This window comes from Papilio polytes, unplaced genomic scaffold (assembly GCF_000836215.1).
Source record: "Papilio polytes unplaced genomic scaffold, Ppol_1.0 DF824102.1, whole genome shotgun sequence".
Taxonomy (NCBI): domain Eukaryota; kingdom Metazoa; phylum Arthropoda; class Insecta; order Lepidoptera; family Papilionidae; genus Papilio; species Papilio polytes.
In genome coordinates, this window is record NW_013525102.1 from 4,512,727 (window position 1) to 4,531,952 (window position 19,226).

General features: G+C 34.2%; 2 protein-coding genes and 1 long non-coding RNA gene across 3 annotated transcripts in view; all 3 read right to left on the reverse strand.

The window, feature by feature from the left end:
* Positions 1 to 2,192, reverse strand: part of LOC106099565 — a 39,472-nt gene extending 37,280 nt beyond the window's left edge. Inside the window, exon 1 of the long non-coding RNA XR_001225387.1 lies at positions 1,897 to 2,192. This is a non-coding gene — a long non-coding RNA (uncharacterized LOC106099565). The remainder of the gene's footprint in view (positions 1 to 1,896) is intronic.
* A 2,008-nt stretch (positions 2,193 to 4,200) lies between these two features.
* On the reverse strand, positions 4,201 to 6,341 carry LOC106099544 (peroxisomal N(1)-acetyl-spermine/spermidine oxidase-like). Its single transcript, XM_013278112.1, has 3 exons — positions 6,192 to 6,341; positions 5,812 to 6,012; positions 4,201 to 5,730 (listed from the first exon to the last, which is right to left on the reverse strand). Exons 1-3 carry the CDS (start codon positions 6,251 to 6,253, stop codon positions 4,392 to 4,394), a joined length of 1,602 nt encoding a protein of 533 aa, XP_013133566.1. The 5' UTR covers positions 6,254 to 6,341; the 3' UTR covers positions 4,201 to 4,391.
* Positions 6,342 to 6,612: 271 nt separating this feature from the next.
* On the reverse strand, positions 6,613 to 19,226 carry LOC106099781 (venom dipeptidyl peptidase 4-like). Its single transcript, XM_013278437.1, has 13 exons — positions 19,020 to 19,226; positions 15,737 to 15,896; positions 14,701 to 14,795; positions 13,856 to 13,933; positions 12,960 to 13,012; positions 11,964 to 12,154; positions 10,009 to 10,178; positions 9,255 to 9,899; positions 8,955 to 9,180; positions 8,690 to 8,840; positions 8,241 to 8,401; positions 7,093 to 7,298; positions 6,613 to 6,897 (listed from the first exon to the last, which is right to left on the reverse strand). The coding sequence occupies exons 1-13, from the start codon at positions 19,020 to 19,022 to the stop codon at positions 6,805 to 6,807; spliced, it is 2,232 nt and encodes a 743-aa protein (XP_013133891.1). The 5' UTR covers positions 19,023 to 19,226; the 3' UTR covers positions 6,613 to 6,804.

Here is a 19,226-nt window from a genome sequence, read left to right on the forward strand (position 1 = left end):
TTAGAGATATTTATGAGCAGAAAATAATCATTTTGTCGATTCAAATCATTAACCGAATACACATTGTACGCTAATTAAATTCGAGTTAACTAATTCACAGATGTTAGAGCGTTCGAATAATTTCATTAATCTGGAACTAGCTGGCGAAAACAAATGTAAGGGGAAACGGAAAATTAGAAGTTCACTTTAATGAATAAATTTGGAATAAATTACAAACAATGCTATGTTTGAAAGGAAATTGTTCAAACTTCAACTAAGCTATTATTTTCTTATTTGAAATTATAATAACGGAATTCATTTTTTAAAAATATAGAAATAAAAGACGAAAAAGAACAGATCAATTTAATTCTGAGAATAATAAATAAAAGAATTATCAATTAAATTTCAAATTCGGCACAATTTTTAAATCAATTTTTTCAATAACTGGTGAAAACATGTTTTGGACAATATCAAGATAAGTACTAAAACATAATTCTGTATCTTAATTTGAATTGAACAGATTTGAAAGGCGGAGAGATTTTATGAGATCAATGGCTTTGCGAAACCTGACGTTGCCCGGACACTTACGAAGGACGTCCACATTTTACTAACATAAATCTTTGGAAATATAGTCGATAACTTATGCAAAAATAGGACTCTGGTATTAAAACATAAAAAGCCAAAGAAACCAGCGCAGATTGCCGAACCTAGAGCAATCAAAAGGTTACTAAATAAGACACTTGGTGTAGATTCAGTTTAAGAAAACTAAAATGAGAAATTACTGATCGCCTAGTCACCCCGAGACCAATCATTATCGTATAAGCAATGAGAAATTTCATGAAAAGAGCGTACTGACCTTTCAAGTCCTCAGATAAGCGGCTTGTAAGAAAACACTAGAAAGGCTCAAGCGCAAAGTATATTAGACAATTATTATTAATGGAAAGTAAAATTAAATTGTTACATGTTTGTGGAATGACTACGTGTGACATCTCAAAATAAACGTTGTCTATTTATATACGAATTCCATTTCGTATTTATACGTTATTGCTCTGCAATCTAGCACGTGTTTTTCTTGTATATTTCGTATTTTAAAAAGATCAGGAAGTTTTCCTTTTAAACATTAGGCATTTTTCATTGGCAACAAAACATTTTAAGTTACGTATTGTTACAAAGATCTTTGGCCAATTAAGAATCTATTTTGCTATTATACGATACATCCAATAATGCTAATATATTTGAGGCACCCATATATGTAAAGATAATTTTATGGCAAAGATTCCTTGGCAAAAAGCCTGCTCGATTAGATTTTTTCATAATTGAGGACGTTTTAAAGAACAAACGACGCATACTTTCCAACGGAGTCCTTACGTTAAAATCATATTTCTACACATTACGATCGGAATTTTTTAAACAAATTCGTATTAAGCTTTTCATGTATGTATGTATGTTATACTTGTATCTTGTGCAGAGGAATATCAAGATTTTATGCTGGCATAATACGCTTAAAAATCCTGCTTGAGGGATTTCATTGTTCTTATAGCATATTTCGTTTCATTGCACAGATGTTAATGCTGCAAAGACGTGATGATAGAAATAATATCTAGACATTCGATATATTCTAGAAGACTAATTCGGACTATTTGTCGTTCGGTTTTTTCGGTTACACTGAAGACAAGCCATCAGAATGTCCCTAATTTAAATGACTAACACAATATTTCTAAAATATTTTGTAACTGAAAGATGTGCGCCATCGGTATTTGGCATCTCGCCAGTACTACTGGTCTTTTCTCCCTCATGACAACTCCTATGAGATAAAACTCAATACACTCCTCCTTTGCCGAAATGTTATTTAGCTCGGACAGCACATTTTTCTAATAATCATTAATTAGGAAACTATAAGCAAAACATCCCTCTTACCAGTTCGGGTAGATCACTTCGATACTACACAAGTTGCTTCGGCTTCAGGGTCACTGCCTCATAAAGACGCACGGGCAATTGATAAGACCGAACCGAGCGCGGAGCGATCGCGAGTCGCGGCCGCCTCCGGGATGAATGAAAAGTGCATGTGTGCAGGCCGCCTAGTGCGCCAGCATCGGTGCAGGGTGTGAGGGAGTGCACCCGATCGCGACACCGTGACGTAGGGCGGGCGGCGTAGAGAGGGCAGCGCGGACCGAATAGACGCGACCAGCGCCGGCCGCGTGCTGCGAGCGACTGGCGCCCGGGCCGCGGCTCACGCACCGCTCACCGCCTGCACCGCAGCGCTGCACGCGGCGCCACCGCCACCTGCCACCACGCTGCAGGCTACGCACCACGCGAATATCGATGTTTTTTTCTGAGGAAGCGAAGTGCGAGCGCGGCGTATCAGCGCGTGCGGGGAGAGCGAGGGTGTGCACGCACTGCGCGGGGTGGGGGCGGGGGCGCCGATCCTGCGCGCTGCGTCACGCATCTGTCTCAACGTTTTCTTGCGTGTTCCCGCTGCTGTCCCGCAATCAGCCATCTGCAGAGTGTGGCTCGCGAGGCGCGCGCCGGTCGCTACGCTTTCACCCGGCCTTATCGTTACCTTGAACCACTACAGATACTTCTATGATGTTTACGAATTTTATATTTATCAAGGTTAAATAAAATATAATTGCCCATAAAACGTGCATTGCTTGGCCACATTTTTTTCACACTAGGTTACTTCATTGATGAGAGCATTCAAACCAATGGGTTTATGGCAACGCTAAATTCAAATCAGTATCGCATCGTAAACCATAAAATCTTAAACACAAATGTAATTTATTATTAGAATCCACTTTCTTAAATGTTTTAGGTGAGAATAATATATCCCCTGTCCATTCAAATTGCACCTCACCGAATTTATACCGCGTACCCAATCTATTACAACAATAAATAAACAACGTCCGTAAAATTCATTCCGAACCAAAACAGATTGCAAAAAATGGTGCAGAAAATATCGCAGAATTTAAAATGATCACCCGTATGAAATTTAATATAATTTTTTCAAGGACGAAGGGAAGAGTGATAACATTTTTTGCACGAGCAGTGGAAATAATGATACAGTGCTTTAATTTTACCACAGGCGCGATGAAAATGGTCCATGGAAGTAATACAAGACTACGCCCTCTCCCTGCCTAAACGTGCGGCTTAGCACTAATTGAGTTATAGAAAATTGCTACCCTTATTTCGTAATTTATTTTGTCTAATGGTAAATCCAAATAATACTTTAACATCGTTAACTGATTTCTGTCTGCTAATATATATTTTTTTTTTCATATAAACAGGAAAAAAAATCACAGCACCAAGATGTATTAGGAAGCTGTAAATCATTTTTGCAGGAAAACGGTAAAAGAACGATTAACTGAATATAAAACACTAGCTCTTGCTCGCGACTTCGTCCGCATGGAAGTAAAAAAAAAATGAAACTGTAATAAAAAATGAAGCCTATGTTACTCCGTGATAACACAACTTTTTAATGTTGCAAAAATTTTTGAAATCGGTCTAGTAGTTTTTGAGTTATTTCAATACGTACATAAATCCAAAAATACAAATTTTTCCTCTTTATAATATTTATAAAGATTACAAAGTCAATAATATGCCATTGGAAATGCAAGGAACAAACCAAATCTAAACCACAGTCAATGAAATATGTATAATTTGCAAAGAATGTGGCTCTAGGTAAGACGTCGAAATACTGCTTAGTTGAAGATTATTACGAGAAACCCAATAAGTGATGTACCATTATTACAATCTTTATTATGGATAGATAATTAATTATTTGCCGTAATTAAGAAAAGTTATGTGTTCTTCCAGACTATGCACTACATCTATGCCAAATTTCACCGATATCCGTTCAGCCGTATAAGTGGCAAACTCCACCAAGCATTTATTCATCTATGCTTTGGCTTTTACAATATTATTAAGATAATATTTATTAATAAAGTACTGAATTATTTTGTGTCACTTGAAAGTATGGGTTGTAATATCATAAAATAATTTACAGCCAATTCTCGCGACTCGGCAATTTCCGCGGTGGCGTGGAAGCGACGATGTGCTTGCCTCTATCCATTTTTATCTGACACTGCTTGGTAAAGTTGATAGAATCTATATTAAAATATCTTATATAGCAATAACAATACTATAAGTGAAAAATAGTCAAATTTTAATATGCACAACATTATTTTTGTAACTTATTTGGTTTACAAAGTAAAACACGAGAAATCACTATTTGAGCTTTATTTTAATTAACGCCAACGGTTACAAAGAGATTGCAACGAAAATTCAATGGAAAACTAGCTATTTAAAAGGAATGCGGTGCGGTAACTTTATCACATAATTAGAACTTGCAATACAAAGTCTAAAGGAAACAGTTAATAAATTTAGAATGTGAGGCTAAATTAAAGGTTATATTTTTATGCTTGTTTTGCTCTTGCTTGTCGACATTCTACTGGTACAGGTGGACCTTTGTATCTCATTGTAAGCTGGACAATTCTTTCGGCTTCTCTAATGCCGCTTATTCTAGCACCTGCCACAGTAGCAAAGTGACCAGGGACGGTGGCCTCTCCAGCAAAGAGAAGGATAGGCGGTATAGGAGAACCGGGACCCGGTAGAGGACATGCCAAAGTTCTCTGAGCTTCTCCAGCAGTACATTCAACTTCGTAAGAGTAAGATCCGCAGAAGAAGGGATCAGAAATCCACCGCGATCTTAACAATGTGACCGGATATGGTAGGCACTGGTTACCAGTCGAGCATCGCAGTACATCTGTAACGTCTTCGGCCACGTCTTTGTCGGACATGCATTCCATTGCCATGGCTTCCTCACCCGCAACCCACACACATATTACACGATTGCTGCTAGGCACAATCTCTATTGCCGTAATACCCTTCGTCCAGTTCGAATAGCAGGAAAGTTCGTTATTACGATAGTTAAAGTTTAAATCTCCCTTATGCCAAAACCAGAACGGACGACAATACTCTAAGAAAATTTTATTACAATAACCGTATCCAAGACATCGCATTGCGTCTATTTTCGCGGCCGATAGTGTCGGACAAAATAAACGCCCAGCGTTGCAACCTAGCACACCTAGGGATACCGTAGTTACGACATAGTCTGCTGGGAATTCTTCTCCGTCGCACGCACAAACTATAGCACGATGTCCCGCTTTTTGGGATGTGCCCCAGTAGATGGAACTGACTGGTTTACAGTACCGTATCACTCCCTCCGGTATTTGTCGAAGGATCGGTGCTAAAGTGGCTATCAACCCTAACGGTACTCTTACATCTCCACCCGGCATGTTCATAAAACAACAAGAGTGATCTGCCCGAAGTAATGCGGTATCGCTAGCGCATCGGGAACTTACTATATGTGCGAGTCCAAACATTATTCTAGCGGCATCCTCCTGCTGTTCTAGTGGGTATTCATGGAGCTCTTGTTGAATTCGAAGACTCATAAAATTTACCAAAGATCCCTGCTGCTTGTTCCCACCCAAACAATATAATTGTGCTGCCTCTTCCTCTATCTGCCGAAACTTGTAGTATGCACTGATAGTAGGAGGAAATGACATTTTTCCGGTGACAGCTCTATTAAAGAGTCCTCTTGCATGCAGAGCACCTGGCACCCCGGGGCGGGGAGGATTTTCTGACGCAGCTAATGAATGAACTAGATGAGTGAAGCAATTGTCAGGCCTCCAGTGAGCACCGAGTTCTGCCACAATGTCACCGAGCCAACATGAATTAATTCTACCTCCTGGTCTGGAAAATAAGTAAAAATGATGATAAAGAAACTACATAAAGTTCACATAAAAATACCAATAACTTCCATGGTATGTTCACCTTTCATTGGCTTCTAGTACGGCAATATTGTCAATGCCCCGTTCTGCTAATCTGGCGGCTGCGGACAGCCCTGCCATGCCAGCGCCTATGATGATAACTCTCGGTTGGGGATAGCATATTTCAGAGTCACAAGGCTTTATTGCGCATATCCCTCGATCGTCTAGTATAGGGCCGCAATTGTAAATTTTGTTATCCGACATCCTATAAGTGTATGAACGCTTTCGTAAGTATATGTTGTAAGTAACGATATAGTTTAGACAATTCTTTGTGACAAAAGTGAATTTGTTTGTTGTTACCGATATTATTGTCTAAATCAAAGAGAAAAATGTGTATTTTGATATTAATATTGTTCATTAAATAATATTTATTTATAACTATACCGTCTCATAAATATTTTCCCCCATTGTTCGATTGGAAAACTGAGAGATTTTGAAATTAGCATTGAAAATTTTGTTTAAATAACAATCCAAAATACACTATTCAAATTATTATCTTATTTTCTGAATTTGTTATGACATTGTCAAATATTTATCTATGACGAAGTGAAACAGAATATAGAAACTTTAAGCTGACGTGATTTCTGATTCTATTAATGAGGTAAGAAAACCTTCTTTGACGCAATTAAAGTTAACTTGTCTAACATTTTCATGTTCAATATGCTATTTCCTGTATCTTTTTACGATTCTTACTGATTATAATAAAACTCTCAACTCACCATGTACCGCTTCTTGCCTACATTACTAGGTATTGAATATTTAAATAGATTTATAATAAAGGAGTAATTATAATAAAACAAACTAATTTATAAATTAATTTAATTTTTAATCTTATCCGCATTAAACTTACAGCATTATTTCGACATTCGTCATTGTGTTTATTCAACCAACTATGATTATTGTACACGAAACAACGGAACACACATTCACGCAGTCTTGATTTTTGCATCTCATGTTAAGTAATTTACAAAGTAATAAATTAACATACAACTTATAACTATTGATCAAAACATTCCGTCCAGAAATGATCGAGTGCGTGGTAAAAATGTCGACTCACTCCCGCTAACGAATGATTTTCATCAGTGTAACTCTGAAAAAGAATTTTGTCAATTACGAATTATTAACATTTAGAGATGATTAGTTGATCACCGTACATCTTCATTAACGACGATTGGCCTCTAATTTCAAAATTGTATAACAATTCGATTACAAAAACCACACATTAGTTAGGTTGGTACAACATATTTACAGATATTAGCGATACTTTTTTAATGTTGGTACTAACCAATTGTTCGAAAGATATATCAGCATGCTGCAGTTGCTTGGCGAGCTGCAAGCTGTGCTGGTAATGGACGTTATCATCGCCACTGCCGTGCACCAGCAAGTAGCGCCGGCCACGTAGGCTCTGCGCCGCGCTCAGCAGGTCCGATTGCTTGTAGCCCAGCGGATTAGCTTGTGGCGTGTCCATATAACGCTCCGTGTATATCGAATCTGCAAGATTTGGTATTGATTGGTTTGATTTAGCATAGGAAGTTTACAAATTTTGTAATAAAGATATAGACCAAGTTACCAAAATATTCAAATTGAATCGTTACAAATGTACGACAACGTAAAGATATTTAGAAGATATTGTTATGTTACATAATCATTTTATGTTACTACTACGAATATATCATGTACTTTGCTTAAACGTTTAAAATGCAAATAATTTTTATCGAATGCTTCTTAACAATTATTCTTTTATGATGAGACAAATGCATAGAAGATCGCGTACACCTGATCACAGACTAAATTGATTCCAATACAGTATTTAGTAGTTTTTATGCTATTTTATTCGTTGACATTTAATAAACAACTCATCCTTTCTCCTCTTTATCATTTAAGATCATCCAGACATACAAGTATGTTAGTAAAATAAATTTTCCTAAAAATTATATTTCCCATACAATGTAATTTCTTTAATGATGGTTTTAAAGGCGCAATTTAAACAATATTTAACGATATATTCTGTAAGCTCGGAGACTGGAAGTCTGGCCAAGTCGCGAATGTCACTGTTGTCGCCAATTCATTGTCTATTTTCACTGCAAGACAAGATGAGCTCTCGAAGGATACGTGCCGAGAAAATTAATATTATTGCATTTGTCCGCTTTCAGTCATTCGCGAACGTGCATTTTAATACTGAAAACTAAATATTTACGTTTATCGTTTCACTATTGTAATACACAATTCTATCACCGTAGTAATTTACCGAAGGACATGAATAAACATAATGTTATCTCTCAACCTGTTGAAAAAATATGTTTCTACATATCTGTGAAAACCATACAAACAAATTCTGAATTGAATTTTCTTCACACCGTTTGAAGCTAACTCAAAATTTTGGTTACATTTTTTAAAGTTCATATGACGATAGGTCTATTAACAAATGCATACCATAGTAGAGCCAAGAGGTGACAGGCGCGACGGCAGCGCCACAAGCCAATAATCTCACGTCGTCCTTTACAAGCATCATCGTGGATGCGTACCCCCCGTAGCTCCAGCCCCACACGCCGATGCGATCCGGGTCGATGAAGGGGTAAATACTTATCAACCGTCTACAAAAGAAAAACACACTTAATACAATAAGTAATAGTAGTTTTAGACCTGCTTTCTACAATATTTTTAAGTTTCTGAAAAATCAGATACAATTACCATAGCATTTCGGAAAACTTATGTAAACAATAAAGTAGTTCGATTATTGTTTAATTTGTTATCTCAAGAGATTAAATATACATAAGCTAAAATGAAACGTAAAATAACCTTTCTAGAAATACTTAAATTAATCTTAAGTCAGCTAGACATCAGTGTATGCGAGTCAATTAATTTTAATTAGCGATACATACTCAAGCGCTGACAAAGTATCGGTTATCTCGACGGTGCCGAGTGCGTTGTTGACCGCGTGCATCGCCTCCACGCCCATAGCGCCTGAACCTCGCACGTCTATCGATGCTACTATGAAACTTCTATTCGTTGATAGATATGACGCGTAGTACTCTTGAAATCAAACATTACATTACAATTAGTAATACTATAAACTAAAATCTAAAATATGAAAATTTCCCAATTATTCAAATTTAAAAATAAAACATTAAAGAGATACATAAGTACCTAAGTTAAAGTTATCCTTTACTCTAGTTGTGCCAGGCCCAGAGTAAACTCTCAGTACCATAGGATATTTCTTCCCTTCTTGCATTTCAGGTGGAAGTAGCAGTTTTACGTGTGCCACTATATCTTCATCCAGCGCGATGGAGTTGAACAAAGCCATCGGTAGACGATATCGTCGTAACTTTTCACTCAATTCATTATTATAAACGATTATCTTTAATCCATTTGTCTGCAATATAACAAATCAATTAAACATATCGATTTAAAAAATAAAACTGGTTTAAAGGTATTTGAATAGTTTACCTTAGCATTATATAAATAAGTCACTGGAGGTGAATTGGTTCCGCTACATGACATGATACCGTAACTAGCTTCTGGTGAAAAATCTGCGACAACGTTACGACAAGTCGGATCCCGACACGATATGCATTTGCTGACGCCTTGCGACGTCGCCCACAGCTGTCTCTGCCACGGTAGATCCCAAGGCGATACGATGTAATACACTGTATCCGTTTCATCATTCCATCCGACAATAGATGTCACTGTAGAATTCCCTGGACTCAAATCTGTCGTTGCCAATGTATTGAAGTCAAACAGAGCTGCATGCGGAAACCTTTGGTCATTAAAGAGCATTGGTTGAATTTCAAGCATTCTACTTCCAGTGCTATCGAAATACGGATTCGGTATATCGATCCAACCATTTCTCTCCGTATGCTCTTGAATCATGCTGCATTTATCATTAATTAGATCACAGTTAATAAGAATGCTGACATTCTGTCTTCTATTCAACCAGAGAACTATCAAATTATGATCTGTTGCCCAGTTTACTCTGCCTAATATGTGATCTAGACCAATAACATCGACTGGAGCTGGTATGTAAAGGGGATCGCTTTCTATATTACTTAAATTGTAGACTCGAAGAGATACCACTGGGTTTGTGCGACCTACCTGACGACAGAAAAGGACATAAAAAACTTTAGTGGTTATTTTCATTAAAATCTCTCAACTAGGTTCTCAACACATTCACTCATGTTAGACCAATACGAATGTAACTTACCTTGGGATATTTAAACTGAACAAGTTGTGGATATTGGTTATCAATATCGCTGGGATTGCCGTAGTATTGGTAGATTGCGGACTCCACGTCTCTGTCGTCAAAGGAAGCTACGGCGAGATACGAATCGTTGGGTGAAAACCACAGCGCTTCGGGCGCGTTGAACACTTCCTCTGTAATATGATTCCAATTATAGATTAACAACGCTTCACGAATTTGACACTAGTTCGGTTTGTTATGGTTAGATAATGAATCAGATGTTCCTAATTTATTACTTCCACAATACGAGTCATTTAAATATGAATTAAGACTGCTTTATCAACGCTGACTGCAGCGTTTAGTTGCCCTTTAAAGATTCTGACTGACTCTTACAAGATTTGAGTGCATCAGTAATATGCGTTAATTAAGAAAAATCATTATTGGAATGAAGATGTTAATGGACATAAATAACGTAGAGGCCTTATTTGTCAAATATTACTTAATTATTTAATCTAAGTGTTTAGATTTCGTATTAAATACATTTTATGTATCCTAACTTTTGTGATAACTTTAACCAGTGTCTGTCGCGCTGTCACATGTTGAATTATTGCTGAAATTAAGTTAGAACAAAGTTTTAACATCCGCCCAACAAGCCGCAGCTTTACAGCGGGCTTCTAATCTCGTCAGCCTTTAATAACTATGCTGTACGCGGTTGCTATTATGTTATACTTTATTCAATATACAAGTAAGTTTTAAGTTAATTTTTTTATAATAATTACACATTAGCAGATTTTGATTAATTGTAAAAACATAGTTAATTTACTAATAATCTAAATAATATTAAGAGGAAGGATCTTTTATGTATTGAATTAACACAAAAACTACTCTCTCTCTCTCTCCGGATCGTTTCCTCATTCCTGAGGGTCGCGACCACTCTCCTTGGCTCTCTCTCGAAGGGTGTTTCTCCATTCTGTGCGATTCTCTGCGACATGTATGGCGTTATGAATGGTTGTGTTGAGAGTGGTGCATATTTGGTCCGTCCAACGCATAGGGCGACGTCCTTTAGATCTACAAAAACTACTAGTCCGAATTAAAAAAATCTTTCAACATTAGAAAGGTAATTTATCCGTTAGTAACATAGGCTATATTTTTTATTTCACGCGGACGAAGTCGCGAGCAATAGCTAGTATTAGATATATCCAAGACAAAAGTCTTATATCCATTAGTTCGGATTCGAAGCCATGATAATGCTACTAGTCTTTCATTTTCAAGGTAAGTTACATATTATGTTACTCCACAATATATATTTATAGTTTTGTAGGATTTTTGTCACATTCACATTTAAAGTGCAAAAATCTCTATCATTTTCCCAGGTCTCACTAAAAACGTAGTTAAAAATAACGTGCAATTCCTTAAAGAAAGTTGAAAAGACTTTTTAAATCCTTTGCTTTGCGGTACGTTTGCTTAAGAATCTTCAAGCGACGCATTTAGAAACGGAAACGGAAACGAAAAAATAGTTGACCAAGTTTTTATTTAGCAAGTCATAATAATATTTTAAATTATGTTTACATTTTAGAAATGTGACAAAAATGGAACATTATTTTTGTAGAAAAAATTAAAACATGTAAAATATACGTGTTAATTTTAAGTTATTTTAAGTATTTTCATTACTGTAACTGTTAGACAGTATCTGTACTAATATTATAAAGAGGAAAGATTTGTATTTTTGTATGTATTGAAATAACTCAAAAACTACTGGGCTGATTTTAAAAATTATTTCACCATCAAAAAGCTACGTTATCAATGAGTAACATAAGCTATTTTTTATTCATTTTTTTATTTTACGGGGACTCTCCGCGAGCAACAGCTAGTAACTTTAATATAATAATGCTTATTATTTTGTATGTTACATCTATAAAACGTTGTTTCTCAACATGTTTTGTTACACACGTGTGCCTGCAGCAACATCAATGACCTACCTTCGTATATCCAGTCAGTCGCCCCATGGTAGAGTTCCCCCGGGATGCCGGTGCTCGTTAGCGCGGTAACTATATGAGGACGGGCGACGTTAGGGATGTAGTACACGTTATTGTTCTCCACGTAGGCCAGAGCATCCCCCGCACCCCATACCACCACCTGCGTCCGCCCTTGCCCTATTTTAGTTTTAGTCCTAAAAAAACGCATAAGTACTATTTAAGATTTTACTAAAACTAATACAATATCACATTTAAATCTGTTTTGAAGTTGTTTCTGTTTCATGTTTAGTTAACCCTTTTCTATAAACTTCTAAGGATACTAAAATAAACAAACACCGTCGTCTCGTCTATCATAATTTAGTATATAAACATGAGCGTACTAACAACAAAATTCAAAACAAAAAATGTTGCATCAAATGTTTTAATAAGCTGGAACTGTATATTTTAATATTCAATATTTAACCATGACACTAATCATGAATTCATTTGTACTGAAGAGAAACTAAATAATGTTTTATTTAAAAGCGTATCCGTTACTAAAGTGTTCGTATATGCTAGTGTTCAATTTTATTAAAAACATAACATAAAAAGATTACAGTTTATTGCATTTCTCATTTTTTATTTTCAACTTAAACATTTTTTTAACTGTTTTTGGATTTAGCGTAATCAGTATGCACCAATACGACATTAAGAATAACGAGGCCAGAAAATAGTTACCAAATTCCGCAATATCGATTTAAAAAATAAAAGTAACCATCTATTTTATTTCCTCTTGTTGAAATTGGTAAAAAAAAAATATTTTTTATGGCAATCCATTAAGTAATTTAAAAAAAAACATTTCAAATTCACTTAAAAGAAATTGTTTTTTTAAAAAAAAACATACAATTTATTTAAGACCATAGTTAATTAAATTATCTCATAAAATCCGAGAATCTCAAACTGTTTCAAAGATCCAAAAATCGTTGAATGAAATTATTACCTAGTTATATTTTAACTCACTTTAGTTCGATGTCATAAACGTAATAGTCAGCTAGAGTCGAATGTCGGTACACCTGGAACAATGAAAACATACAGATTTAAATTACCATACTCTACTTTCCGAATTATATAAGTTACTTTCTTCTTGCTTAGGTAGTCAAGCGATAACTTAACAAAGATAAATAAAAATCCTCTCCAATTCCATGCAATGTTTTTAAAATGAGTTTGTGCTCTTACAATAATTACAAACAACAATAACTCCAGCTTTTCTCTACGTTTATTACCAAATAAAGGTAGAAATATTATAAACATCGGTTTCCGCTGCTAAATAGCTACAAAAACATTTTTTTGTAAAATATCCCCACAGTTACATTATGAAGAATATGAGTATGTCTGTACTCGTATAATTTTCCAATAATGTACTTTAAGGCCTTCATAACAACGTGACTAATTTAAAATTGGCCGCAATACAAATATTGGTATTTGCAAAAGTAGGCTCCTGTTTGTTTATATTTACCTTGACCTGCCATTTAACTATTACTAAGGCATCTACGATTTGTTAAAGGTCTTAAAGGATAGTAAAATGTTTAAAAGCTTTTAATTTTACAACGTTATTTAGTCCTATAAGCAGTCAAAAAAGTTGTACAGTCGCTAAAAATTAGACATTTTTTCCAAGGAATACCAAAAAGAGTTCACTAAAAATCTGAGTCTATTTATACATTAAATTACGACTTTTCGGTACAGGACAGTCAAAGAATTACTTTGTAGTTAAGGTCGAATGTTACTCAAGGTACAAAATAAATGGGTAGGAAATATATTTCCTCGACTGCATATAGTTAAATACAATTAAGTGTTCACTTCTCTTCAAGTGGACAATTCAGCAAGATTAAACCGTATGTGGTAAAACCATTACGTACCTTAGTCATGTTAGCAGCCAGCAAAAAATAATTCAAGTCTTTTGAGTACGACGACACAGCATAATGGTTCAAATTGTACTGCGAACAAAAGGTATTCAATTTGAATTGTACTGAATGACTGCAGATTACATTGTGGGAAGCTTTCTGGATTATTATCAGCCTCTCACCGCGTCAAATTACTCTCATGACAAAACATTGTTTTATTCTGCATCATAATAATACGCACGGATATCAATAACTTTGTGATAAAAAAGATAACTGTAAACCAAAATATACATTTCCAATACTTGCTTTAGCAATAATCAAGAGATTTCGCACATTTTTTTGTGGATACTTTCAAATCGGTAAGTATTTTGGTTTTAAAAATCCAATAAAACAAAAACGATTATTACTGACTAATTTTACAAGATAGTCTACACAAAGTTGAAATTCTAATAGGAAATAGACATAAAAATCTTAAGACACAATTATGAAGCAACGTGTTTTTTCTGTCGCCACTATAATAACGCGCCTGTGGTCGTCATTCTCGACCCAGTTCTACTTAGGCAGATCTTTAGGTTTATTAGACAATGTAAAACTTTCAAAAGACCTGCATGTCACAAGTCTTAGTTAAATATTGACTACTCTTATTGGTTTACTTAAATTGTTATACAATCTTTAAGAAACAGAGCAATAGTGATGGTAAGTAAATGACGACAGGCAGGGTGACCGCAAAAATTAAATCAAAACATTAAAACATTGTGCCAACCCTACATGACTGGTATAAGGCTAGAGAGATACTGAGTAACCATAGTAAGAATTACAATCAAAGGGATACAAGTAAATACAAAATATAAACTACTTACCCAGTCACTTTCATTTAATATAGTAACAAAAGTGTCAGTAACCGCGTCATATTTTCTAAAATCCTTATGATGTTCTCTTACTATATATTCTGTATCTGAAAATAAATAAAATGCATTATAACATTGATTGAATAGCATAATATTACCTTCCATTTAAATAAAAAAGACGGAGATAAAGACAAATAGATACGTATTTTATAATTGACTGGTCTTTCCTTTCTTGTGCATGGAAAAATAAACATTGTAATTGTTCGGGAAATACACGATTTAAAAAATTAGGTTAATTCAACATGAGTCAAACATCGTCCTTCAAGGAAACATTGTAACGGATCTTGTAGACTCACAAAATGCATTCCTTCGCGGGTCATAAAAACTCACAAGCGACTTAAATCGTTACATACAGTTATATCGAGACATGCGATATAAAGAATTCAATTCAATTCCTTTTATATTTGGTATATCAATTTTATACTGACATAAAAGTAATTGCTTATCATATATTTATTTATGTACGCTTTTTATTAATGAATAAAAGGTTGATACGAAGATGATATGTAGGTAAACGACTGCAGTTAACTTGCATGTTTCAGAACGAGTTTAGGACCAAAGAGAATGTTTTCAAGTAATTTTAACATTAATAACATTAAAAGTACTAAAAAAATTAACCAATAGCCGCATAAAATAAAGCATCTGCACCTCTTTTTTCAGGGTAAATATAATTATTATAATATACAAGTGTTTTAACAAATCCACGAAAGTATGTCAAGATCTTGACAAATTGAATTAGCATAAACCCATATAATGTAAAACGAAAGATGCTTCAACATGTAATATCCATTAGCAACACAACTTGAGAACTTATTTGATAACAGTCAAAAAATAAATAAAACATTGATAAAAACACAATCGTTAAATATAAACAGCTATAAGACATGTTTTAGAAACCGGCTTTTAACTGTAACTGAAAGTTCGTGGTTACGTTAAAACTTAGACATCCGTGGTTTTGTGTATTACAATATCTAAAAAAAACACTTACCTGAGATCCAATTTATTTGCACCCTTTCTGGATAAAAATCGGCTTGTAAAGGCACGATTTCTTCCAAATTGAATGTTTTAGGTACAAACGGCGTGTAGAGGGAAGACTCGGTGAGGCAGCCCATCAGTGTTAGTGACAACAATATTACAAACGTGCGCGCCTGTAATAAAAAAATATCAAAACATTGTCATGTTAGGTTATAAAAAATTAGATTTCATAAATCGTTTAAAAATTCAGTACTTAAGACTGTTAAGTGAAAAAAAAAGATCATCCTTATATCCCTGATCCTGATGTGGTTTATTTATTAAGCATTGTTGTGTAAATAGGGCGAGTTTTAATATATACAGCAGCAGCAATTAATCTTAACTAGCTTTCGCCCGCGACTAAAAAAAAAAACAAAAGTAAGTAGCCTATGTGTTCTTTCTGACTACCCTTTACATCTATACCAAATTTTATCGAAATGCGTTCAGCCGTTTAGGTTACAAACTCTAACAAACATCCATCTATCTAAACTTTCGCATTTATAATATTAGTATGAAGTATGATTACCAATTAAATAGTAATAAAAATCTCTTATCGTCTGGCTAGCGATAAAAATGTAGATAATAGCGTATAATAGAAACGAGACATAAACTTTCTTTTTTTAAGTCTTTTTAAATTTACTTTACATCATAATCCTGTCCTTGGAAAGCCCCGGTCGTGCGATATCGTGCAAAAACCACAATGTGCGCATACGCAAAATATACAGACCCGTATTTGTCATAGTTTATTTCGAGTTTTAGGAAATCTGTAATCGGACTGAGTAACTTTATTTTTATTTATATAAGGAAAATATTTGGAAAAGAACCAGGACCTTGTGGCACATATTAAAGTAGAAACGTACTTTATAGCCAATTCGATGGTACCCATTACTTCGTCCACGCGATATTTAAAAAAAAGTAGTGAAAGAGACGATCTTGTACGGGAAGGTACGCGCGAGTAAAATAAATAAGAAATAAACCAAAACTAAACAACTTTTAATAAAATTTACAAATTAAAAAATATATGTACAATTCAGCCTAGCGTTGTGACATCTGATCGAACACTGCTTCAAATATTTACAAAAGAATTAATAAAAAAAATATGCATTCTTATTTTAAAAAAAGGATTAAAAATAAAAATACAAAAAGGATTATTGCATCGCCAACAAGTAGCCTATGCATTTTTTCAGACTATGTTCTACATCTATGTCAAAATTTTAGAGATATCCGTAGAGCCTTCTATCTAAACGCATTTGTAATATTAGTAAGATATTACTACGATGGTAAATTAAATATTAACATCGTGAAATAGATTTGTGAATATAAGATACTAACAGCCGTAGTATTTTTGCTAACAAATTTATTGTATGCAAACAGTGGAAAAGATGACAAAGAACACAAAGAATATACGCACAACGACAATGTTCTGTTTGTTTATTATTTATAGTATGCAAAATAATTAATGTAATCCTAAATATTTCTATTGTTTTCCACAAAGCTTTGTTTAATCAAAGATACTTAATTTTATGGAAGAATTCATTATACTGTTTATGTATGCACGTCACATTACAGACTTCTTTTCATCAAATTGGTATGACATCTTTATTAGGAACTAAACCTTTACCAAATATGCCTTCAAAAATCCTTAATAATGGACTGTTAGTAAATTTTGACCAAAAGTTAATTAGTTGTCCTGATCAGTTGAATCAGGACCCAGACTATTGAACTTTTGCATAGACATCCAGACTTAAACTTATGTCATAAATTCTCAGTTTTCCTTTATTAAAATTCACACTTAGAGCAAATACAACGTTTGGTTGTATCGCCAGTATGAAATAGATTTGAACGCACAACTAAGGGCTTTGAGCAACATTTAATGAGGACAACTGGCTAACCAATCGCAGAGTTTATTCGAACATAAGCGCAATATTGCGACGGCCGGACCACTCTATATCAATTTCCTTTGTCATGTTCCAAAACTAGATTATTTCTTGTAAACTAAATTTACTACTACTTGAGTTAATTATAAAAAAAATTAAGTAAGGTTAGATTTGAGTTCCAACTGTTATCTATGTTTTCTTTCAGAAAGAATGTAATTATTATGTGTATAGTTATGGATTACTAAATGTTAATTAAGAAATGTTTAGAATTTCCTCTAAGGCTTTCGTATCAGGAAATCACACATCAAGGTCAAAATACAATAGTAACTAACTAATTTATTCCGCGTGTAGTGCATAGATAACAAAATTTCGTTAATGTACAAATTTCATACAAAAAAAAGTAAATAGATTTACGTAAAGACGGTTCAGTATTGATTACCATTAAATTGTGAAACACGCGTACACTCTCAATATTGCAATATCCTAGACTTTGCAATGCTGAAATATATCTAATTGAATAAAATGACAAACTTCATACATAAATATACGTTTTTTTTTTCGGTTCAGATCATAGACAAGTTATGTTGCTTAGAAAAAGAAATGTTAGTATTTGATTTAATTATTAAATTAAAAAAAATAATCGATTCGCAGGTAAATTTTTTTAATTATATATTTATGTTTACCTATTCAATAAATCAAAAAGATAGGCAAATAAAGTATTGGCACGTAAAGACCGTACTTTAAATTATTTTACACTTTACTGCAGGGTTAAAAGGATTTGTATTGTATGTCCATTCCCTGGGCATTTTTTTGCCTAGGTCGTCGCTAACACATTTATATTTTATAATGGACTGTAATATAACCTGTGATTAAGGTATTAAAATTATTTTATCAAAGGCAAGGGAATAAGATTAAGCAATAATTTTAAATAGCAATTTTCAATTTAACAGTATTCTAAAAATACACTTTAAGTTTTAATAAACAATTTATTTGCATCAAAGGTACTAAAACGTTATCTCTTCTATTAATGTCAAAGGCTAAATATACAATTAAATAATATTTTATCGCAGAATTTGTCGGTACATTAACATCAATAAACACAATAAACACAAATAATACTGAGAAAAATTAAGTTACAGTAAAAGTGTTGAAAGAGAAAATGTCCTAAACACCTAATACTAGAGAGGGTCATGTTCCAGAGTAGATTGGACCACACAATTATCTGCTCCACAACAAAATAACATTGAAGTCAGTTAGCCCTGCCTATGAGTATTGTAAAATACTCGTAAAATCAAAAGTAAATGATTTAAATTTAACGCTATAAAAACCGTAAAATTAGTTCCATTCGCTCTTACAATTTTTACTGAACGTATTCCAACTTACCATATTACGATATAATAAAATTAGTCACGGGATGAGCACGAGATCTCTTGAATGAGAATTAAACGAGTAAATTAGAACGTCTAAACATCACTAAATCACAACGCACGGGCGAAGAAAATTTCGCGCAACCAACTGACAAGCAGCCCGCGAGACGCGCGAACACTCACTGACACAATCACACAATCAGTCACAGACTAAAAGACTAAA